Below are 25,642 nucleotides of genomic sequence, written 5' to 3'. Positions count from 1 at the left end.
ACTAGCAGTACTGCCCTACACCACTGTTTTGTCTGATCATTACTTAATACAATTTTAAATTTTAGTTCCTTGTCAAAGACAAGAGAGCAATCAGAATTATAGCAGCCGTAATTTTAACTCCATGACTGCAACTGTGCTATCTGAGTTACTGTCGCCGGCGACCGCCATATTTCCCGCATACATCGGCCCTATTGATAATCTTACAAATGAATTCAATGCGACATTGTTAAATGCTATCGACTCTGTGGCGCCGCTACGTCTGAAAACTCGCCGTAGATTGCCTACTCCATGGTTCACAGATGAAACACGTACGCTTAAGCAATTATATAGACAGCATGAGCGCAGATGGCGTTTAACCAAACTTGAGGTTTTCCATCAGGCATGGCAGGACAGCCTCCTGAAATATAAAGATGCGCTTATCTTAGCAAAAACACGTTATTTTTCGCTACTCTGCGCATAAGGGAGCTTTCAAAGCCACCCCCCTCCGCCATCTTGGGCTTTCTGACCATCTCACCGTTTTGCTTTTGCCCGCATACAGACAATTGGTAAAGGCATCCAGGCCGGTTCGGAGGCCGGTTCGGGTGTTGCCTGAGGGTGCCTCCGATGCACTTCGTGACTGCTTCGACACCACTGACTGGGACTTGTTTAAGCAGGCGGCCACCTACAACGATCGGACGGACATTGAGGAGTATACTGACTCTGTTTCCTCTTACATCACGAAGTGCATCGATGATGGGACTTGCTCAAAATCCGTCGTCACTCGCGCGAACTGGAAGCCATGGCTGACAGGGGCTGTCCTCAGACTGCTGAGGGCCAGAGACAAGGCTTTCAGGGCGGGGGATGAGGCTGGCTTGAGGACAGCAAGGGCTGACCTGTCCCGGGGCATCAAAGAAGCGAAAAAGGCGTTCTCGTGCAAGGTCTCCACCCACTTCAAGGACAGCAAGGACGCACGTAGCCTTTGGCAGGGCATTCAGACCATCACAGACTACAAGCCCGCGTCGAGGAGCTGTGAGGGCTACGTCCGTCTGCTGAACAATCTTAACCGCTTCTTTCCTCGCTTCGACGCCCAGAACAGCACTTGCCCGCTGAAGACCGCTCCCCCCCCCCACACGAGCAGCCCCTGCGCCTCTCTCCCGACGGAGTGAGGAGGGCGCTTGCTGCTATTGACACCTGTAAGGCGGCGGGCCCTGACAACATCCCGGGTTGAGCGCTGAAGGACTGCGCTGGGGAGCTGTCGGGTGTCTTCACGGACATCTTTAACGTTTCCCTGCAGCAGGCCATCGTCCCCTCGTGTTTCAAGGCTGCCACCATCGTTCCTGTGCCGAAGAAACCTGCACCGTCCTGCTTCAATGACCACCGCCCCGTGGCACTGACGCCCATCATCATGAAGTGCTTTGAGCGGCTTGTCATGGAGCACATCAAATCCGTTCTCCCCCCACCATTGACCCTTTCTAGTTTGCGTACCGTGCCAAACGGTCCTCTGAGGATGCCATCTGCTCTGCCCTCCACTCGGCCCTCACCCACCTGGAGAGAAAGGACTCATATGTGAGGTTGCTGTTTGTGGACTTCAGCTCTGCCTTCAACACCATTGTGCCGCAGCGACTCATCTGCAAACTCGACGAGCTGGGCCTCAGTACCTCCCTCTGCAACTGGCTTCTGGACTTCCTCTGTCAGAGGCCTCAGGTGGTGCGTGTTGGCGACAAAATCTCCGCCAGCATCACGCTGAGCACGGGGGCCCCATCACGAAGGACGACGAGACTCGGTACAGGTCGGAAGTTGACCTTCTGACCACGTGGTGCAGGGACAACAACCTCCTGCTGAACGTAAACAAGACCAAGGAAATCGTTGTTGACTTCCGGAAGGGTCACGCAAAACACCTGCCGCTGATCATCGACGGTGCTGTGGTGGAGAGGGTGAGCTGCACCAAGTTCCTGGGGGTGCACATCAGTGAGGACCTCTCCTGGTCAGCAAACACTGGCGTCACTGGCAAAGAAAGCTCAGCGCCGCCTGTACTTCCTGCGGAAGCTCAGGCGTGCATGTGCTCCTCAGGCTGACCTGTCTGTCTACATTCTACTGTGTCACCATTGAGAGCGTCCTCACCAGTTGCATCGCTGTCTGGGGTGGAAACTGCACTGAACAGAACTTGAAGGCCCTGCAGCGCATAGTGAATACGGCTGGTAAGATTATTGGTGCTTCGCTACCCTCCCTGAAAGACATTTACACCTCCCATCTCGCCCGCAAGGCAACCTCGATTGCGAGTGATGTGAGTCACCCGGCTCACTCTTTGTTTGACCTTCTGCCCTCTGGGAAGAGGTACAGGAGCCTGCGCTCCCGCACCACCAGACCCGCCAACAGCTTCTTTCTCCAGGCTGTTAGGACCCTGAACTCGCTACCCCCTTCTGCGTAGCGTGCGGCACTGTTGCACTATTTTCCGGACTGTCTGCTGTACGCTCACTTGCTCCTTTTTGCTCCTCTTATTTATTTATTTGTTGTGTTATTTATTCATTATTTATTCAGCATGCTGTTGTTGACTTGTTTACTTGATTGTCTATTGTGGGCCATGTCTTGTCACAGTGGGATAGGGGGGAATGAATTTCGGTTTCTTTGTGTGTCTTTGGCATGTGGAGAAATTGACAATAAAGCTGGTTTTGACTTTGACTTTGACTATGCCAGCCGACCCCCGATAGCTCCTTCCACTCAGCTGACGAGTTCATGAAATTTTTTGCTCAAAAGATTGAATCCATTAGGGACAAGATCAAGAATACCATTCCAATCGCTCAGTCGAGACCGCTGTTTACCGGCGCTGATGATCATGCAATAACCCTCTCAAATTTTAAAAGCATGTCCCTTGAAAGGCTTACACAATTGGTTAGTGCAGCTAAACAAACAACATGTTTACTCGACCTGCTTCCAGCCAAATTACTTAAAGAATTATTTCCAATTTTAGGACCGTCCGTCTTAAATATAATCAATCTGTCTGTTTCCTCTGGGATAGTGCCAACAGCCTTTAAAACCGCTATCATTAAACCGTTACTTAAGCGACCAAATCTTGACCCGGACTGTCTCAGTAATTATAGGCCAGTTTCAAACCTCCCATTCATTGCAAAACTTCTTGAAAAAGTAGTAGTGCAGCAGCTTATTGATTACATGGTCGCCAATAATCGATATGAATCTTTTCAGTCTGGTTTTAGAGCTAATCATTCCACTGAGACAGCACTTGCTAAAGTGACTAATGATCTCTTCGTAGCTATGGATTCAAACACTTCATCTGTATTGTTACTACTCGATCTTAGTGTTGCCTTCGACACTGTAGACTTCGATATTTTATTCGGGCGTCTTAAAAGTTGTGTTGGTATTTCAGGGTCAGCACTAGGCTGGTTCTATTCCTATCTATCAGACAGGACGCACCGAGTGGTCCATGGCAATACGTCCTCTGAGCTTTATAATGTTACGTGTGGTGTCCCACAGGGACAGTACTCGGTCCAATTCTATTTAATATATATATGATTCCGTTTGGGGACATAATACGTAAATATAATATTAGTTTTCAATGTTACGCGGATGACACCCAATTATATATACCGTTATCGATGACAGATCCGCGGGACTGTTGTAATCTTGAGGCGTGCCTTGCAGAGATCAAGCAATGGATGTCTCTCAACTTCCTTCGTCTTAACCCAGATAAAACTGAGATGTTGATAATTGGTCTAACTCGTTATCAACACTTATTTAAGGAAACCACTATAACTATAGATAACCGTACTATCACTCAAAGCGATACTGTAACTAATCTCGGGGTAATATTTGACCAAACGCTCTCCTTTCAAAAGCACATTAAGAATGTAACCAGAATTGCGTTTTTTAACCTTCGTAATATTGCTAAGATTCGTCCGATCCTCTCGACTGGTGATGCGGAAACTATTATGCATGCGTTCGTCACATCGCGCCTGGACTACTGTAATGTATTATTCTCTGGTCTTCCTAAGTCCCACATCAAAAGTCTACAGTTAGTACAAAATGCTGCTGCGAGGCTGCTCTCACGGACAAAAAAATTTGATCACATTACCCCAATATTAGCCAATTTACATTGGCTCCCGGTCCATTTAAGATGTGACTTCAAGGTTCTTCTATTAACCTATAAATCACTGCATGGCTTTGTGCCTGCATATCTCGTCGACCTAGTTGTTCCTTATGTTCCGTCTCGTAACCTTCGTTCGCAAAACGCTAGCCTTTTAGTGACACCGAGGGCCAAGAAAATGTCTGCAGGGTCTAGAGCATTTTCTATTCGGGCTCCAGAGCTTTGGAATGCCCTACCAATGGATATTAGAACTGCTACCTCAGAAGAAACATTCAAAACACGTTTAAAGACGCATTTCTATCATATGGCCTTTAATTAACCTGTAGTGGCCGATTCGGCTGGAGTTTGTTTTCGCTCCCTCTAACCAACCCCCTCCCCCAACCCCTCCCCAGCTGGGGAGGTGGTTAGGTGGCACCCAAGCTGACAGTGGCTATCTGGATTCTCGTGGACCAATTCAGGATGAGGGAGCTGCAGCTTAACCTCCTCAAAGACACTGCCAGGACAATCGAGGGCACCTCCGGCAGCTCTTCGCTTTGACTTGGACATCCACTTTTTTCATTTCAACCTGTAGTGGCCGATTCGGCTAGAGTTTGTTTTCGCTCCCTCTTTTTTGAGTTTTTCCTTGCCCTTTTGGGAGCTTAAGATCAGGGGATGCTTTGAGAATAATTGTCAATTTTTGTCTATGTGAAGCCCTTTGAGACTGCTTGTGATTTAGGGCTATACAAATAAACTTGACTTGACTTGACTAGTCCACACAGGGAGGGCCAGAGGTAGAATCGAACACGCACCCTCCGAACTGTGAGGCGAACATGCTAACCAATGCGCCACAGAGCAGCCGACAGATGATGCTAATTCGTTCCAGAAGGAGCGTCAGAAAGCAAATCCATCGCGTTACGAAGCAACAATACATAAAACCACAATAAACAAAAAATTCAGTACACCAAAATCTTGAAGCATAGCCTTACATGGTCCGTATGTGGCACTTGACATGTCTGACATTTAAACTATTTGAAATAATAAGCTTGAAATAAATTAAACATGACAAAATAACACAAATTAAACACACAATGTACTTCTTCACCCATGGTAAATGAGCCAAAGTCCTGGAAATAATGTCCAAAAAGCAAATCAATATGAACAAAAGGATGTCTATTTTTTACAAATACAGTGTAACATACGTAGGTAGTCCATACAGTGGGGTAAAAAAGTATCTAGTCAGCCACCAATTCTGCAAGTTCTCCCACTTGAAAGATGAGAGATGGCTGTAATTTTCATCATAGATTCACTTCACCTATGAGAGACAAAATGAAAAAAAAATCCAGAAATTCATTTTTAAAGAATTTATTTGCAAGTTATGGTGGAAAATAAGTATTTGGTCAATAATGGCCTCGATCCAGAGCTCCAGGCAAGATTTCACCCCGTGGGGTCAAAATGATCACAAGAACAGTGAACAAAAATCCCAGAACCACACAGTAACTCAAATCCTGCAGTGCCAGACGTGTTCCCCTGCTTCAGCCAGTAAATGTCCAGGCCCGTCTGATGTTTGACATTCCATATGACATTCTCTCAATCCTCTTCTGGATCATCCAAATGCTCTCTAGCAGTCTTGTAAGTGCACACAGGCACCCGGACCTACCGTGGCATTGCGCATGTACGGAAGTTGAGCTTGTGTGTTGCATTTCGTGGATGTGTTCATTACTGAAAAGGCCCCACATTAAAGCTTGTTCTTAAAAAGATCCGTCGTCCAGCCTTTTAAATATAACATAAAATAGCTCTCTTTTTACACAGTTATCTTGTGCACTCAACTCTTCACCGTGAACCCCTGTGATCTTGTGGTCTCGTTGGTGCAGCTTTCCGTTTATTGTTTACAAATACATACAGTAGCTCTCGGTTCTTATTGCGTGAAGTCAACTCTCAGCGTGAACCCCTGTGATCTTGTGGTCTCGCGGGTGTATCTTATCCAAGAACAGAGGCAAAAGGTTTCTGACATTTTGTGCCAAAAAAACGAAAATGTCTGAGGCGATTGACTGAAATGGTTGGCAACCAAATCAGGGTGTCCCCTGCCCACTGCACGAGGAAAGCTGGGACAGGCTCGTGTGGAGAAGCAGCCATCCATCCATCTGTCCGCCCGCCCATCTATCTGTCCGTCCATCCGCCCGCACACGCACGCACGCACGCACTCGCGCATGCACACACACACACCCATCCATCCATCCATCCCTATTTTTTGTACCACTTATCCAACTGACATCAGTTCTTGTCATTCTTCAAATTCCAGTTTGTTTACACAATATGGTGATGTATCGCAGTGAGTATCGTCACTCCCTTGTCATTTGTTGGCTCCAGTTAAGTGCAGTAAGTCATTAGCATCTTTCAGAAACAACAAAAATAACTTGAGCAGGACTTCATATTTATGAAGGCATATTTTTGCAGATAATACGGAGTACATTTTCTCCGTTTTGTACATTATGATAGCCATGTACTCATAACCTCAAAAACAGCCAAGTCCTGAAAAGAGAAAGCTCTCAAAGCAAAGGTTCATGTACCATGAACATAGTAATTGTCTTCCAATGTGCACACCATTATCCAAAATCAGTGCTGTTTTTAGCTACCACAGATTTTGCTGTGATGTTGAACCCACTCAGGATTATATTTATTGATGTCCCAGCATCTGCTTTCTCAGACACCAAAGTGCATGAAAACACCCAAACTAAAGGAATCATAGACTTGTGTAGAAAAGATATCTGGCAACTAAAAACACATTATACATTTGGACAAACAATTCACCAGAACTGATGTTGACATTCGATTCTATACAATGTTTGATTGGGAACAGCGACCCATAACCTTATGTAGTCCTTTATCCAGTGAGGATTTTCTCTGCTAGTTGCAGAGACGTATCTACAACTTTTGGAGACTAGGTGGGTTGCCAGGGAGTCTCAGGGAATTCAAATATTCGATTATTTTTCTGAAATCTGTGTACTTTATTTTCTAAAGTAAAAAGTATGACAAACACACAACCCACTCAGCAGGCAAACATGACAGGCTGCCTGACCTGGGTGGTAGATATAACAAATGGAAGATTGTTGGTTTGACTCCTTGTTGAGCAATTTACAGGCCACACATTGTTTTGAGTATATTTCTTTAGTCGAGGTGTTATGAGTTACAAGTATAAATGTTTTCCACGGACCAATTCAACACATGCATACACATGCGTGCATGTATGTGCATACAGACACACACAGACATACACTCATGCTCTCGCATGCGGCTAAAGAGCTTTTGGTTGTGTGTCATAATCACATTTAGTGGAGGCAATATGACACTAGAAATGTCTGCCAAGAACAGGAAAGGCAATGTGAGAACTTGTGGGTTTGTATTCAAACAAGAAATGAAAAAGAAAGCAAAATTAGCCATATGCTGAGGTCAGCCAGAATATCACTAGCTTCCCAACACCTTAGAGAAGACCAGCATGAGTGTGTATGTTTGTGAGAAAGGAAGAGAGGGGCAGAAAAAAAAAAAATCAAACACCCATAAGCCAAACTGTGTAAAACAATTCCAGGTTTCATGATGGTCAAAGTACAGCAAATGGTTAAACATTTGACTAATCACACAATATCCACAAAAACAGATCGTTTATTACACCCACATGCACGAACGCGCACTCACGTTCGCGCGTGCACTCACATACACACACACACACACACACACACACACACACACACACACACACACACACACACACACACACACACACACACACACACACATACACACACACACACATTGCCCCTTTAGATCAACAACCTTACTTTTCAAGTCCCTCAGCAGTGTATTTAATTATCTCTGTTGGATGAGCACACTTGATATACCCTTGTACCACTGTAATTGCTGATGAATGAAGTTGCTGCACAACTCCCTCCGGCTGATGATGAGTGATTAAGTGTTATTAGTCACTAGAGAAGTAACTACCTTTCGGTAAAGTCCTATCAGCAAAATATAAATTTTGTTCCCTTGGTCAGACAAAACAAGTATTACAACTATTAATGACTCTCAACAACAACAAAATGTAGACTGCAGTTTGTAAAGAAAACAAACTTAAAACACAATACACAGTATATTTTATTTAAATAGCACGACATCTATATACACACCCTAATCAGCGGGTAACACGGTACAGGTAGCAGCAATCAGTGCTAACTGTCACGTCCGTGCCACAGGGCGCTCGCTCAGCCGGCAACTTCCTCAGCCACACCCCTTTCATCACTGTAATGACTGTCACCTGTTCCCTTTTGTATTTGAACTCTGCCCGTGTATTTCTCCCTGTCGGTGTCTCCTGTTAATTCTGTGTTCCTGTTGTTCCTGTACTGCTCGTCTATTTCCCCTCGGTCTCGTGTGGAGGCTCATGGTTCCTGGTCCAAGTCGAATTTTGTTTCCTGCCCGCTGTCCATGAGCCTCTTTCTCACCTGTGTCTTTGTTCACCTACCCCCCTTCCCTTCAATAAACCCTGGTCCAAGCTGCATTTAGTCGCCCTGCTCCACTCATTCCCTGACACTAATCAGCGCGCGCAGTTCCACATTGGCGACGCGTGACCACGAGGTCTAGCGCGGAGGTTGCGTCAGCCGGCTAGCAGAGCGAGAGAGGAACGGAGATGTGAAAAAGCTGCACATAAAAGAAAAATGCACTGGCATGCAGAAGGAATCGGGACAGCGGCAATGAGTGCTGATAGTGCGGGGCGTGTCTCTGAGCATTGTGCGTCACTGCAGACGTGACTGAAGACAAGCGCAGGAGGCGCAGGAGTCCGGCAGCCGGCCACGCACGAGGGAACTGCATCAACCGGTGTTGGAAGAGTCGGGACACGTGACAATACATATTATGTGTTTGTTTTGGAGAGGGTTTTCAAAGCCTTAATAAATAAAGGACCACAATACAACAGGAGATTAATGCGCAACCATAACTCACTTAGGTTTCGCTATGCATGATGTTCCCCAGGTTAGTGCAGTGTGTTATTTCTGAAGGTTAGAAAAAAAAACACTCCCCAATTGACTTGAAATACACCCATGTCCTCTAGGACCAAGAGACAAGGTAAACCACACCTCAACTTAACTTGCAATACCCATGCCCTCGAGCAGCAAACAAGAAGCACTACGCGTTGGAAATTTCATTACAATGGTGTTTAAATTTCTAAATAATACATACACCGTTTCTACTTTGCAGATCTTCGTTTATTGCGGGTGGTTCTGGAACGCATCTGCCACTGTACAACAAATGAATAAGAAGTGGGGAAAGTGGCAGGGGGTGGTACCATAGGAGAGGGAGGGCGGTAATGTCCTAATGATATAGTGGCTGTCAGTGCACTTGCTTCAGAGGCCAAATGATCCTGTAAGAACAGTAGAGCTATTGATCCAGTCATTACACTGCACCACACAATAATGATTGTTTGTGTGTATGCATGTGTGTGAGAGCAAGAGAGCACTGTACGTATACTAATACAGATTCACATTGTATCTTTACGAGGTGGAGTAATAAGTTGAGATAAATGTTATGGTGTTGGTTTGTGTGAGGGAAGTTCTTACATAACAGTTCATCAATACTTCTCCCATTACCATGTGACATGAAACCCGACCTGAACTTGATATGCTTGATATTTGAAATAATTCTCGGCTTGAAAATGTCACTATCCCTAACTCACACACTAGAACACATCACTAGAAAAATAGAACACTGTAGTTCATGTGAATGAAAAAAAATGAAATTAGACCTATGTTTCTGTAAAAAGTGTATGCTTGCATTACACTATACAAAAATGTCCATCTCCCATTGGTGTAGAGAAAATCACATCACAACTAAGCACAATTGATATTTCTCACAAGCCAAGGAATATCTTCTCAATTTCAAAACAAAACCATGCAAACAAATCAACATTGGAATCCACCATTAATGTTTCAATAGCTTGCCATGTATTAATTGAAGGACTTGATTGTCACTGTAAAATTTATTATGGTTTTCTTTTCATTCTCATTGTCAAGCTCACTTGTTTGCTTGTTCTCTCGCTGCACTTCTGGTAATGGATTCTTTCGAAATGGATTCTGAGAAATGAGAGGGCTTGACGATAGAAGGAGTAGATGGAAGTAGATGGAAGTCAAGGACGGAGAGGGGAGAACTTGTTGCTCCTGTCAATGGAGTATCTTCGTTATGTGTATCTCTCGATAGGAGTGCTAATTAAGCTTTTACAATTGAAAATTGTCTCTTAAACTATAATTTGCCGGTTGGCCATTCACTGTGGTAGGTTTGTATAGTTTTAGAGGTAATATCTATTGGTCTAACTATTAATTAAAAAAAATATGAAGTAATTCCATTGAAAAGTACAGTTGTTTTACTGTTACTGATAACGGTGGTTTTTTTTGCTCAGATAATTGTCTTGATATCATTAAAAGAAAGAAATCAACATGTTTGTGGCACCAAAGTTAATCCCTCAAGGAAGTGAGTGTGTTAGTTATTGATTTCTGTGGTCAGCACCAGATTGCTATTGAATATGACTGGCACCATGGATTCTGAGTGTGTGTGTGTGTGTGTGTTTGTGTGTGTGTGTGTGTGTGTGCGTGCGTCTTATTGAACAAGCATAACCACTTCTACTAGTCAGTTACTTCTTCCGATGAAAGACCAAAAGCAACACATTAATTCGACTTGATGGACTTGAAAAAGTTTGAGACAGAGAGAGCGAGAGAGAGACAGACAGAGAGAGAGAGAAGCCAAATTTCTACCCTAGACTGTACTTGTAGTCTACCCAAGTCATGTCATCATTACAGTAAATATTTGCATGAAAAGCACTTCGGCTCGGTGTTGCACTGGTTAGCACGTCTGCCTCACAGTTAGGAGGGTGCAGGTTCGATTCCACCGGCCCTCCCTGTGTGGAGTTTGCATGTTCTCCCCGTGCCCGTGTGGATTTCCTCCGGGCACTCCGGTTTCCTTCCACATGCCAAAAATACCACATACCAAAAACATGCTTGGTAGCCAATTGAGCACTCCAAATTGTCCCTAGGTGTGAGTGCAGGTGCAAATGGTTGTTCGTTTCTGTGTGCACTGCGATCGGCTGGCAACCAGTTCAGGGTGTCCCCCGCCTACTGCCCGATGACTGCTGGGATAGGCTCCAGCACGCCCGCAACCCCTGTGGGGACAAGCGGTATAGAAGATGGATGGAGCACTTCTAGGACTTAAATGTAAAACAACCAAATAAAAAAACAGCGAGTAAAGCTATAGCTGAGGGTGCCACCGTGATGTTTTCTTACATCTTTTTTCTTACATCATTCTTTAGCAATACCATTACTTTAAACCAGTGTTTCCCAACCACTGTGCCGCGGCACACTGGTGTGCCGTGAGAGATGTTCAGTTGTGCCGTGGGATTGTCCAATATTAATTACGGAGCGCATTGTAAACAGGATCGCCAAACCACTGGTCGGTTCGCGCAAGGCCTGGTCAGCCACTTGCTAATCGTGCATGCGTGGAAAATCGGAGAATTTTGAGATTTCATATTGTGTCGGTCTGATTGTATTGCATCGGCACATATTCAGTTTATGTGTGTGTTGCTGTGTGCTTTTGCTAACAGTGACAGACACTATGACGGTTGTGGTGCGTTTGTCGTCCAATGGAAATCAGAGCATGCAGTTCAACCGGAGAACCTGGATTGGTTATTTTTCACATACATAAAATAAACAGTCAAGTCGAGACACCTCGACTGTGATAGCCACTCAGCTGCTGTCAGAACAGCAGAGCGTCTTTAAAAGTGACTTTGTTCTTATTTTTGCAATATTTATAGACCTAGTCTAAAACTATAAAAAAAATCACGTTGATTATTTTAATCACAATCACTTTAAATAGTTTATTTCTTACATCGTCTAAAACCTTTTTAAAAAAACTGTCACTTTTATTTAAAAAAAGGAATACAATTTAAAGAATATTTAGTATTTATTTCTATTAACTTATTCGACTCTCCATACATGTATAGGAAATGGACTTTAGGTCTTTCGTTGTAATATAACTGATTTTAATATAGGAGCTTAACAGATTTTTGGTGGCGGTGTGCCGCGAGATTTTTTCCAACGAAAAGGTGTGCCGTGAATGAAAAAAGGTTGGGAAACACTGCTTTAAACTATTGTCAGAGTAAGTTGCCATTAAACTTCTGCAACAATAAGTTGTCAGCAGAGTTCACCACCCTGAGAATAATGCAGCAAGCACTATCATAAGAAGCAAACAGTATATGCTTTTGGATAGAAGCGGTCCCATAAGTGACCATGCGTTGGCATTTCAGCTATTTAATCAAACATGGAAATGAGAGATAGCACAGGTTTAATATAATGAGCTGCACACCAAACACCCACTCAAAACTAAACAGCTGCATCTTTAAGTGTCAATTAGCCATTGAAAACTTGACGACGACTCACTTTTAGAGGGGAAGTGTATTCACTAGAGCTCTGACATACACAACATAATGTCATCTAATAAAAACATTATCAAACTTAATATGGGAAATGCAGCGACTCAGCACTTTAACTCAGTGTTAATTATCACATCGTCTCTTAATGAAGACTCACTCAGGAGTGTTAGTATGTCTTAATGAAAATACAGTGTACACTCTGTTTGTGAATGTGTATACATTAATGTCACTGAGAATTTTTTTTGCCGTAATTAATTATGAAAATCACACCTGTTTGACAAACATGCTTTGAGGATAATGAATGTAACCACAGACACACAGAGGTAACCACATACCTGTAAGCCAAGCATTATACAGACTATAACCATACTCTGTTTTGTTATCCTCACTTTTAAAAAAGTGAAGTTATTGGACACCTGCACATGATGCCAAATGTACAGCAGTCAAGATACTGAAAATGCTTATACTGAACATCTCACATCTCTTTCGCCCAGTCATAGTTCATTCACACACCAATGACACTGCATCACAAGCAGGGACTTACAGGTGGGGTTTCAGTAGAAAATCCAAACCTTCAGGTTGAGGAATTACAACTAGTACCTTAGCCACTCTATACCACGTCTACTGTATATTTTTTCAAAAAGTAAGGAAATACTTTAGCTTTGTGATTCATCACACTATCATTTTATGATGACATTTGGTTTCAGCACCATGGAATGTCATAGAACATATTGTTTATGGAACAATGCAGGACAGGGTCATAACAAGAGCAAAAGACATCGGAGAGAAGACAAAAATTCTGTCCTACCGTTCTCACTGTCGGACTTGTTCTCGTGTTCGGTATCGGTAAGAGTCAGCACTGAGTTGGAGCGGCTGGATAAACAGGAACTCTGAGATGACTTTCCCAAACCCCCGCGGTCCCACAGCCGCATAGCTCTCTCTGGTGACATCATAACTTGACTGTCCACATCTTGGTCCTGGGCTGTAGCAACAGAGAAACCACCGTGGGGGAGGCACATCTCAGAGCAGAATGCTAGGCCTTGGCGTGATGGTGGACCGCAGATGCCCAGTTGACGGAGACTAAAATGATGACCTGTAATATAGTTAGGCTGTTTCAATGTTTCTTGAACCATTTGAGGCAATATACCGTGATTTCTGGACTATAAGCCGCATCTGATTATACAGCTAGAATTAGGGGAAAATCCTGTTATATATACAAGCTGCACTGGACTATAAACCGCAGGTGTTTTAACGTTTAATTTCCATGTATAAGATCATATGCTCAAATGTTATAAAAATCATGAAAAGTCCATAGATAAGCAACACTGGACTATAAACCGCAGGGTTCAAAGCTTGTGCAAAACGTAGCGGCTTATAGTTGGGAAAATACGGTAGATAATAAAATCGACTTGACGACAGCACTGTAGAGAGTGGTTAATGCATCTGCTTTTTTATCCCCAAAAAAATCAGAATCAGAAGAATACAAATTGTCCATTGGTGTTATTGTGACTGATTAGTGTTTTTCTGAGCCCTGCAATTGATTGGGGGTGAGTTCAGACTGCACCCTGTCTCTGATACAAAATCACCTGGGCGCGGCTGCAGGGATAGGCTGCTGCTTACTAATGGCCCCCAATAAAGGCAGGCCCAATAGAAAAGGGATGGATAGCTAGTCACTTCATGCAAATGAAACCCGGGAAAAATATTAAACGACAAAAAAATAAGCATGCCAACTTTTTATTTTTGAAAATATGGAACTTTTGTGATTAAAGTATGAATTTAGTATGAATAAATTCAAGTTATTCATCTTGTTAGATTAACTATTCATTCATTCATTTATCCTCTGAACCACTTCATTCTCGAAAGGGTTGTGGGCATGCCGAAGCCTGTCCCAGCAGTCTTTGGGCAATTGGCAAACTGGTCACCAGCCAATCGCTGGGCAAATATTTTTTTCTGTGAAACTGAATAAAACCATAAAGTGAAATACAAGCAAAATACCAAGTTTCAACTGCTGCTATTAGATGTAAAATGTAAAAGGTCATTGTAAATATGATACTGAAGGCATTAAAAACTGTCACATTGTGCATTAATTTTCTCTGAGGTCAGGCCGTGAATTAACCAATAATTTATTTTTATTTTTATTTAACCTTTATTTACCCAGGCAAACAATTAAGAACAAGTTATTATTTACAACTGCGGCCTGACCCAAAGAATAATAAAGGGGGTGGGGGATGGAGTCACATTACACATTACAATGTGATGATATCACTGATGGAATTTTTGAAACTATACACTATGACAACAATTGTTTAATAACAACAACTTGGTTATTATTAAGTACTTATAACAATTCATTCACATAAACACTATGAATTATGACCAATTTAAAATGCATACCATACAATGAAATATTTTGTAATAGATATTCAGAAATTAAAGAATACGTATATAGTGCCCTATTTTCAGTCAGGGCGCAAGCCTAGCGCAGTGTGGCGCAAAAGGGGTGGGGCCAGACAAGGTTTTGATAAATTTGGAGACCAATGCTGCTGGGCACAGGTAGATGAAGGCTGTCTGCCCCATGTGAGTGTCAGCACAGTCATTTAGTCATGTAGCTTCTTCCCATCGCTTTAAATTTGGCGCACCTTATTTGCATAGAAAGTCTAGACATGGCAGAAAGTGCAAGACACCCCAATTTCTGCAAAAAAACATTTGCTCAAGGTCAAAGTACGCAATATAGCCTACGTATTTCCGGAACTACAGTGAGCTAAAGCCCTTAGACACGGCTTTACTTCGTGTCCATGCCTTCAGTAAAAAAATAAATGAATAAAATGAAAATTGAAGAAAAAGGAAACGCACACACACGCGCACACACACACACACACACACACACACACACACACACACACACACACACACACACACACACACACACACACACACACGCGCACACAAACACACACACACACACACACACACACACACATACCTAAAACAATATTATGATGATAATCATGTATTTTTTACTAATAATTCCTACAATGATTCAGAAGAATTGTCCCACACAGTTGCTATGGAGAAACGGTCTCCCTGCACTTTGATCAAAATCCACCAATGGCATCGGACCATCTGCGCCATGAACTGGAGTCTTATTTTTGTGCCCAGCACAATTGTAAGCACGGGCAAGGGGCTTTCCTTTTTTTAACAATACACCGGAACGCTTATTGAGGCTGAAAAGGGAGCAACAGCAATGTTCAAAATTTTTATATTCATTTTGTATTAATTTATACAAACACTCCATCAGAGCACAGACATGGCACACACAGTTTTTTCCATTACACATAAGGCAGAGCTCATTAACGTCATGACACATTGATACAAAACATTCAGTAGATAACAAGACATTCTTATGAGGATATGTTTTTCCTTCTTTTCCCCTCCCCTTCCGTATTCCTGCTTGCAGACAGTATAAAACCTTCTGATCTGGAGTCTGACGTTGTTCTCATCTGGTGAAGTGCACTTGTAGTGACTGCCATGAAGCAACCCAAGATCTTGCAAATAAAGAACCAACTATTACTCCACATCTTTGTTTTCTTTGCTCAACGACGGACATCTTGAACAAAACGCAACAAGGCGTATCATGGTCAGCCAAAATCACAAAAACACTAAACTGGACCTACCCCGACATGAAAATTACGATGCAACCCTTTTTATTTAGAGCAAAGTCAACTCAACGAATTTCCAGCCAATTACTAGGCTCGTCCCAGCAACGAAAATGTATTTCCGTCAGCTTTTGCATCAAATGCAAGGGCGCCAGTCTACCAAAATAGGGCTCATAGTGCCCAACATGAGCATGCCTCAAACAAATTTGTTAAAAAACCTTGATTTTATTTTAAGACTCAATATTTTATGGCATACAGAAATACTGCAAGAATATTTCACAAATGTAACAGACGTCAAATGTGTACACCTAAAAGCTTACTTTGGGAGGTGGGAGTATTGATTTATTTTGACCAATGTACGAATAAAGATTTTCTTGGGGAAAAAAACCTTGGAGCTTTTTTGCACGGAGAAATTCTAAGCACAGGACATGTCCCCCATTCTCCCTGCCATCTGCACCCAGGAATGAGTCAGAGTCAGATGACTTGGAGGCTTGTCTAGATTTGAACATGGTGGTGGTGTTTACCGAAATAGGCCGTCTGGTGGTTGAACACCGTGATGAAGACACACCGTTGGCAGCAAAATGGACAGACAACACAGTACAACATAAATGTGAAGCTGCTTTTGGCCATTTCCCGTCATGCTCCATATCCCTTATTGGTTTCAGTTTTCAGGGAGAAGGTAAATTCTAATGAACAATAGCGGCAACAAATGCCTTCAATTTGGATGATAGTAATACATTTGAGATGGGGCATTTAAGTATGGAGGTGAAATTGAGCTACTTTATTTTTCAAACAGTAAATCAGGTTTGGATTACATGCATATCAGTCCATTGAAAAATAAATGAAAAGGGGCAAATGAATGACCTGAAAAATCACAAAATGCCCCTTTTCATCTTCAATCAGCAAATGAAAGGGGAATTATAAAAGCTTTCTGTAATTAATGTCACAGCTGAAGATGAAGAGTGCTGCTCTCCAATTAGAAGTTGTATTAATTTTAAATGAGCTCCAATTAGACAAACTGTGAAAAAAAGCAGATAAGAATTTCCCCAAAATAATGCTGTATTAATTGGTGCTGGAGAGCAACTCTGATGGTTGGCATATTTTATTACAATTTGTTATTTTGCCCTCCCCCTTTATTTTTACATTTACTTAGCGATATACTTACTATTGCATAATGTGTTAAATTCTGTCATACTGCTGTACTCAATGTACCGTATTTTTCGGATTATCAATCATGTTTTTTTTTTTATAGTTTGGGTAGGGGGGCGACTTATACAGAGGAGAGACTTGTATGTGATTTTTTTCACAAATTTTCAAAATAAAAAAAAAAAAAAGTGAAACCGCTATAAACGAACCGCGATGTTGCAAGGGATTACTCTAGTTTGAACTGCAAGTGACGTCAGCGGCGCGGCGGTTGTTTACATAAAGGACAAAGGATTCGATCACGGGATGATGAAGATGACGTAGGGCCCCACATACTACCGGCACCATTAGCGGCTTTGTTTGTAAGTGACACGGAGGACAAAGAGTTTGAAGGATTTAATGATTTGGAGTGACACAGGTTTGAAAAACTATTATGGCTTTTACGTATGCCCAGTCCTACTCTACGGAGCTCTCTTTCACCTCTGTGGATGGAAGTCGGGGGCCGGCGCTCGGCCGGGTGGCTGTCCGGGGACGGTGGATGGGGCTCGGACATGGCTTTTACGCACGCCCGGTCCTATTCTATGGAGCTCTCTTCCACCTCCGTGGCTGGAAGTGCTACCTCCGGGGATGGAAGTCCACGCTGCCACACGCCTGGAAGTCCACACCAGTTTTTGGGGCCGTGAGGCGGTGAACTATTTATGTTATAGTTATTTGATATATTTTATTTCGTGTAGTATCTTGTATATGTTTTTATCATTACAGTTCAGTAGTTGTTGGCTCGTTGAACTCTTGTTTTGTTAAATAAAGAGTCGTTTACCAAACCCACGTCTTTCCTAGTACTTTGTTAACGCTACAATATTGTTATATAATAGATCTGTGGAATAACGACGAGGCTGACGTAGGTGGCGTACGCGCGGTGTTGTTGACGAGGAATTTGATCGGTGGATTTAATGATTTGGAGTGACACAGATGGTTTGAGATTATTGTTGTTTATATGAGTTATTTGATATATACTTTATATATCGTTATATGGGTCTGTGGAATATTTAGAATATTTAGACGTCAGCGGCGCGGCGCATACGCGGCATTGTTTCCTAAAGGACGATCGATGGATTTAATGAATTGGAGTGACACAGATACTTGATAAATGTGTTATTTATGTAATAGTTATTTGAATAACTCTGAATGTTATGTCAGGCCCGTTCTCAGCTCTTCGTTTGTGTTTGTCACGTTAGCATACATATCGTTTAGTCTGTTGTTGCTCGTTCATGTCTGTTCTTGATGTTGGATTTTGTCAAATAAATTTCCCTCAAAATGCGACTTATACTCCGGAGTGACTTATATATGTTTTTTTTTACTTTATTGTGCATTTTATGGTTAATACGACCTATATTCCGGAGCTACATTTAGTCAGAAAAATACGGTAATTTATTTAAATTCAGACAATGTGCCAGTACGAGCTCAATTTCTTTTCTTTATTTTGTATATTTTTTTCCAAGATTTAACCAGCTCGTAATAGTTGTATCAGCTTTCAAATCACAAAAGCAAATTAAATATTCATACATATAATATATATACATATAATATACATATAATATAATATTATATATATATATATATATATACATACATACATACATACATACATACATACATACATACATACATACATACATACATACATATTTATATACCGTATTGGCCCGAATATAAGACGATGTTTTGTGCATTGAAATAAGACTGAAAAAGTGGGGGTCGTCTTACATTCGGGGTCTAGACATTATACCTATTCACTTGTGCGCACCGGTAAGTTAAAGGTGTCTGGTATCGACTGAGTATGTTGCTGTGAACGTGTGCCAAAATTGGTTAGTGCGGCTAAACAAACAACATGTTTACTCGACCCGCTTCCAGCCAAACTACTTAAAGAATTATTTCCAATTTTAGGACCGTCCGTCTTAAATATAATCAATCTGTCTGTTTCCTCTGGGATAGTGCCAACAGCCTTTAAAACCGCTATTATTAAACCGCTACTTAAGCGAGCAAATCTTGACCCGGACTGTCTCAGCAATTATAGGCCAGTTTCAAACCTCCCATTCATAGCAAAACTTCTTGAAAAAGTAGTAGCGCAGCAGCTTATTGATTACATGGTCGCTAATAATCGATATGACTCTTTTCAGTCTGGTTTTAGAGCTAATCCTTCCACTGAGACAGCACTTGCTAAAGTGACTAATGATCTCCTCATAGCTATGGATTCAAATACGTCGTCTGTATTGTTACTACTCGATCTTGGTGCTGACTTTGACACTGTAGACTTCGATATTTTATTAGGGCGTCTTAAAAATTGTGTTGGTATCTCAGGGTCAGCACTAGGCTGGTTCTATTCCTATCTATCAGACAGGACGCACCGAGTGGTCCATGGCAATACGTCCTCTGAGCTCTATAACGTTACGTGTAGTGTCCCACAGGGATCGGTACTCGGACCGATTATATTTAATATTTATATGATTCCGCTTGGGGACATAATACGTAAATATAATATTAGTTTTCAATGCTACGCGGATGACACCCAATTATATATGCCGTTATCGATGACAGATCCGCGGGACTGTTGTAATCTCGAGGCGTGCCTTGCGGAGATCAAGCAATGGATTTCTCTCAACTTCCTTCATCTTAACCCAGATAAAACTGCGATGTTGATAATTGGTCCTACTCGTTATCAACACTTATTTAAGGAAACCACCATAACTATAGATAACCGTACCATCACTCAGAGTGATACGGTAACTAATCTCGGGGTAATATTTGACCAAACGCTCTCCTTTCAAAAACACATTAAGAATATAACCAGGATTGCGTTTTTTTCACCTTCGTAATATTGCTAAGATTCGTCCTATCCTCTCGACCGGGCATGCGGAAACTATTATACATGCGTTCGTCACGTCGCGCCTGGACTACTGTAATGTATTATTCTCTGGTCTTCCTAAGTCCCGCATCAAAAGTCTACAGTTAGTGCAAAATGCCGCTGCGAGGCTGCTCTCACGGTCAAGAAAATTTGATCACATTACCCCAATATTAGCCAAATTACATTGGCTCCCGGTCCATTTAAGATGTGACTTCAAGGTTCTTCTACTAACCTATAAATCACTGCATGGCTTAGCGCCTTCATATCTCGTCAACCTAGTTGTTCCTTATGTTCCGTCTCGTAACCTTCGTTCGCAAAACGCTAGTCTTTTAGTTACACCGAGGGCCAAGAAAATGTCTGCAGGTTCTAGAGCATTCTCTATTCGGGCTCCAGAGCTTTGGAATGCCCTACCAATGGATATTAGAACTACTACCTCAGTAGAAACATTTAAGACATGTTTAAAGACATATTTCTATGAGATGGCCTTTAACTAACTTGTAGTGGTCGATTTGGCCGGAGTTTGTTTTGTTCTCTCTGCCCACCCCCTCCCTGGCTGGGGAGGGGGTTAGGTGGCGCAAAAGCTGATAGCGGCTAGCTGGATTCTCGGGGACCAATTCAAGATGAAGAAACTGCAGCTCAACCTCCTTGAAGACACTGCCAGGACAATCGAGGGCACCTCCGACATCCATTTTTTCATTGATTTTCATATTATGTATGACTTGTGCCCTCTCTGCATCCATTACAACCTGGTGATCCTGAAAGGGGGATCCTTCCATCTGTGGTCCCTTCTCAAGGTTTCTCATTTTCCCCTGGCAGGGTTTCTTTGATTTTTTCCTTGCCTTTTTGGGAGCTTAAGATCAGGGGATGCTCTGAGAATAATTGTCAATTTTGGCTATATGAAGCCCTTTGAGACTGTTTGTGATTAAGGGCTATACAAATAAATTTGACTTGACTTGCCAGAGATGGGACCAAGTCACACATGTGCAAGTCTCAAGTAAGTCTCAAGTCTTAACCTTCAAGTCTCAAGTAAGTCCCAAGTCATTTTTTTCCTTGGCAAGACAAGTCAAGTCAAGTCAAGTCAAGTCCTTAAATAGGTCAAGTCAAGTCCAAGTCAAGTCCTTAAATAAGTCAAGTTAAGTCCAAGTCAAGTCATCTTATTATTGCAATTTTACCCGCAGAATCTGATCTTAGAGGTGAAAAGACAAGATATCAGTAACTTTAAGTAACCATCATTGTCCAATGTGTCTAACCTGTTTAAAAAATATGACAATAATTTGGATTTACACTGTAATTACTGATATTCAGTAAAATACACCATGGACTCAAACAAAAAAGAAATTACCTCATACAATGATTTATTGACAGCTCAATCTAAACAAATGAACGTCTGCCGACAGTGTCTGACACATTTGAGTTCCAAATATGAAAAAAAAAATCTGAAAAAAATCTGAAAGAAGAAACACAAAGAGCATTAGAAACATTTTATGTTTCATCTGTAACATCTGGAGACACCAGAGCTCTATAAACTTCAATTTTCAACATTGTCAGAAACAGGCACGTGCACTCATGAGGCAGGTGAGGCAGTGCCTCACCTTGCCACCAGGGGCATTAAAGGGCTCAACATGGTTTCCTCAGATGTCACCATAAATTGTTTAAAAATGAATAATATAATAAATCATAATATAATAGCTGTTCTGTGGTCTATGCTTTTAATGCAATTTTGGTGTGTTTCCTATACATTTGGATCATTTTCATAGTCAAAATAGCTGTATTTCTTGTTCAAATAACAACGGGAGACGAGAATCATGGAGGCTGAGGCAGTGACAGGTAGTGCCTCTCAGGACGTGCGTGTGAGCGTGTGCACCACTCACACACAGACACGCACACACACTGTAGTGAGCGCGTGCAAACGGCACGTGCTTGCAGTCAGCGGGAAAAGGCGCGTGCCTTGAGGCAGCCAATACTTTTGCCTGAAAAATGGGGCAATAGTGAGCTACGACACGAGTAAATGCGAGAGTAAATTAAGAAGAAAAAAAAAAGAAAAGAAAAACAACCAACAACATTCGATGCTAACGCGTTGCTATTTGGCTTTATTTCCCCTGAAAATGGAGGATATAATCTCGAAGATAAGAAATTTTTCAAAACTTGACTGTCAGTCAAAGCAAGAAATCATAAGTAAGGGAAGACCAACACCAGATTTGCGAGGATTAATTCAAACTACGTTCCTCCCGGGACGGACTACAAGACATTCGTTTCAAAAGGAGTGGTAAATACTTCATTTACAAGTAAAGGTAAGAATACTGCAGTGGTGTGTTTAAATGTACAGTGGTGTGTTCAAAATGTTATTAAATTTAATCAAGCATGGGATAACAACCATGTATGCTTGTAAATCTGACTTGTGAGTCAGTGCCTTAGCGTCATACAGTACAGTTTGTGCCTCACCAACCTCAACCCTCACCGCACGTCACTGGTTTTTGTTGCATATCTCGCACTGTGCTGTCCGTCTTTTGCCGTCTTAAAAGTAATTGCAATAGCCGAAGGTGATGACTCGCGGTACCGCTCCCGCTGACATGTTTCCGCATGTCTGATATAAAGAGGCGTGATTCTCCAATAAACACGTTCGGTAGGTAGAGAGGGCACGACTGATTGATTGACAGGGTAGTGATCCAATCATGACAACGCCATTCTCAGCCTGCACTCCTACCGTGTTATCGATATATATTTTTAAAATGTATTATTAATTTTATATTCAAACTGAAAACATAAACTAAATAACACTGAAGTCATTCAAGTCATCGTGTCTCAAGTCAAGTCAAGTCCCGAGTCTCTAACTTCCAAGTCCAAGTCGAGTCTCAAGTTTTTTCATTTTTTGTCAAATCAAGTCACAAGTCATCAAAACAGCGACTCGAGTCGACTCGAGTCCAAGTCAAAGTGACTCGAGTCCCCATCTCTGACGTGTGCGTCTTTGACACAAAGTGAGTATATACATTTCATTGTTACTACTGTCCACTGTTGTGCCGTTTGTCCGATCGTAGTTTGCTTCGTGTGTGCGCCGTTTGATTGACAGCTCCGGCGCACTCCTTTTAATTCGCCTCTCATCGCACGAGTAGCTGTAACGCAGCGGCAAGGCGACTAACGGTCGCCAGCAAATATTTTGTTGTCTCGATCATTTATGTTTGGTTTGTTGCCGAGAGTATTTCATTTACACACACACACACACACACACACACACACACACACACACACACACACACACACACACACACACACACACACACACACACACACACACACACACACACACACACACACACACACACACACGCACGCACACGCACGCACACACACTCGCACACACACCCTTCACACGCTTCATACAATAATCACACACACAAGACTCACATTCACACAGCCAAAGACTCACCCATATACACTACACACACCTGCTCTCACATCCTTACGACCAAACATGTGCCTATACCCTTTTGCCAGTTTGCCTGTATGCCCCTATGAGCCACAGCGCCTGTTACTTTTTTGCCAATAAATCAGTAAATCAATCAAAACTGAACCACGTCTTCCCTTCTGTGTTCTGACCGAGACCCGGGGGCGAAAAGAGCATCACCATCCGAGCCAACCCCCTATAGAGTCCTCAGGCTCCCCAACAATAGTGGTAGCAGTTTGCATTATTTTATTGCAATGTTTTTCCTTATTCATATTTGTTTCAAGACTACAGTTAGTTCGACTTCACTTTGATGGTTAATGCAGTTATTGCAATTTTGTTGTTTTATCACAGTAGACTGGTTTATTTACATTTCAAAAACCAAAGGCCTTTCAATTACAAATGTGATTGCACTTTAGTTTAATATTTAAATGTTCATTAAGGTGTGATAGACAGTTTTTGCATGATTTGAATGAGGCAAAATAACATGCCTTTTCTCTCGAATATATTGTTATAATCATTTGTTTCAGATGTTACTGTAATTATTTTCTGTATAACTATTAAATTTGGTGTTCAAAAAGTCTTTTTTCAAACTTGAGTCTTGAAAAAGAGGAGGTCATCGTATAATCAGGGTCGTCTTATATTCGGGCCAACATGGTTTATACATATATATATATATATATATATATATATATATATATATATATATATATATATATATATATATATATATATATATATATATATATATATATATATATATATATATATAAAATGATGCAATTATTTTATTTATCATTTATCTATTTATTTATATATGCATGCATGCTTTTAAATTAATACTCACCATCTATGTTGTACTCATCTTGTTCGCGATGAACTATGTCCTTGTGTCCTTTCGATGTCCCATAAAATAACCTGTCAAAACATGATGTTAGAAATAATGTAATAAGGGGACTTTTCATGATAATTGGGTATTCCTATAATTAGGTTCCTTTTAAATTGGAGTGAGAGTCCACAATGCAAATTAATATTGTTTTGTTTTGAAACGTATACAACTCTAATATCTGTATCCGTTTTGTTTTATTTAAAGAAGTATTGTACATCCCGGGATAGGCACGAACAGCGACGATGATCATTGTTTTGTTTTTTGCCCAACATTGCGCAGAATATCAGGTGACACATTCCTTGAACCCGATTGGCTGACGCAAGGTGTAGCGAGTCAAAAATTAGTCTGCTGAGAGGCGGAAACGTATCTGTGTTGCGCCCTGACACGTGCGAAGCATCTTAAGTAACGTGTCACATTTCACTGTTAGTAACGGTAAAATCATGATAACAATTAACATAGAAATTGAGTCTCTTATTTGTTCCTGGAAATCTACAATGGTGTTGGTAACGCCGTTAGCCCCAACAGTGCCAATAGCAACCATGAGTATTGTCTCTCATCCTTACGGTACAGGTACAGCCTGCTTAGAACCACTGCAGACCAGTTTCTACAAAATGTAGATTACCAATCGGTACCTGATTTTGACAATAAGTGTTTATAACCATGACAAGGCAAATAACCACTGTTTAGTATCAAATGGGACTTAATACTACAAGTATAATTTAATTTCTCACCTGGTCTGGTCTTGGTGCTGGTCAAAGGCCTTGAGGGTCTCACTAGAGGAGTAAGACTTCTGGGTTGGAACACGTACTTCTTGGTGGCCAATAGCACAGTCTTCACTGTTCCCTGAAGAATAAAAGATAGATAAAAGTAGAAGATAGATTTGTAATGTACAAGACAATGACTATTCGGTTGTTGCTGTAGTAGTAGTTTACATTCATACAAACGTAACACAGGCAGTGTTCCCTGTAAGCTGCGCAGCTGCGCAATTGCACACTGGTAGCGCAGTCTTTGCGCACAAGAAACTCCATGCTGCGCACAAAATAAAATTCAGCATAAACTGATTGATTAATATCTAATGTTAGACGTAATCTAATCTAATTA

At 41.8% G+C, this 25,642-nt stretch overlaps 1 protein-coding gene across 7 annotated transcripts in view; it reads right to left on the bottom strand.

Moving 5' to 3' along the window:
- Positions 1-25,642, bottom strand: part of tenm3 (teneurin transmembrane protein 3) — a 404,606-nt gene that overhangs the window by 341,940 nt on the left and 37,024 nt on the right. For all 7 annotated transcript variants that reach the window (XM_088372494.1, XM_088372486.1, XM_088372491.1 and 4 more), the window contains exons 3-5: positions 25,273-25,384; positions 24,500-24,570; positions 13,321-13,605 (exon numbers count right to left, since the gene is read on the bottom strand). In XM_088372494.1, the coding sequence (XP_088228620.1) occupies positions 13,321-13,605; positions 24,500-24,570; positions 25,273-25,384 (468 nt within the window). The remainder of the gene's footprint in view (positions 1-13,320; positions 13,606-24,499; positions 24,571-25,272; positions 25,385-25,642) is intronic.

This window comes from Syngnathus floridae, chromosome 4, assembly GCF_059516105.1.
Source record: "Syngnathus floridae isolate MCC-2025c chromosome 4, RoL_Sflo_1.0, whole genome shotgun sequence".
Classification (NCBI taxonomy): Eukaryota; Metazoa; Chordata; class Actinopteri; order Syngnathiformes; family Syngnathidae; genus Syngnathus; species Syngnathus floridae.
The sequence above is the reverse complement of the archived record's forward strand: the minus strand, read 5'-3'. Positions and strand labels throughout refer to the sequence as shown.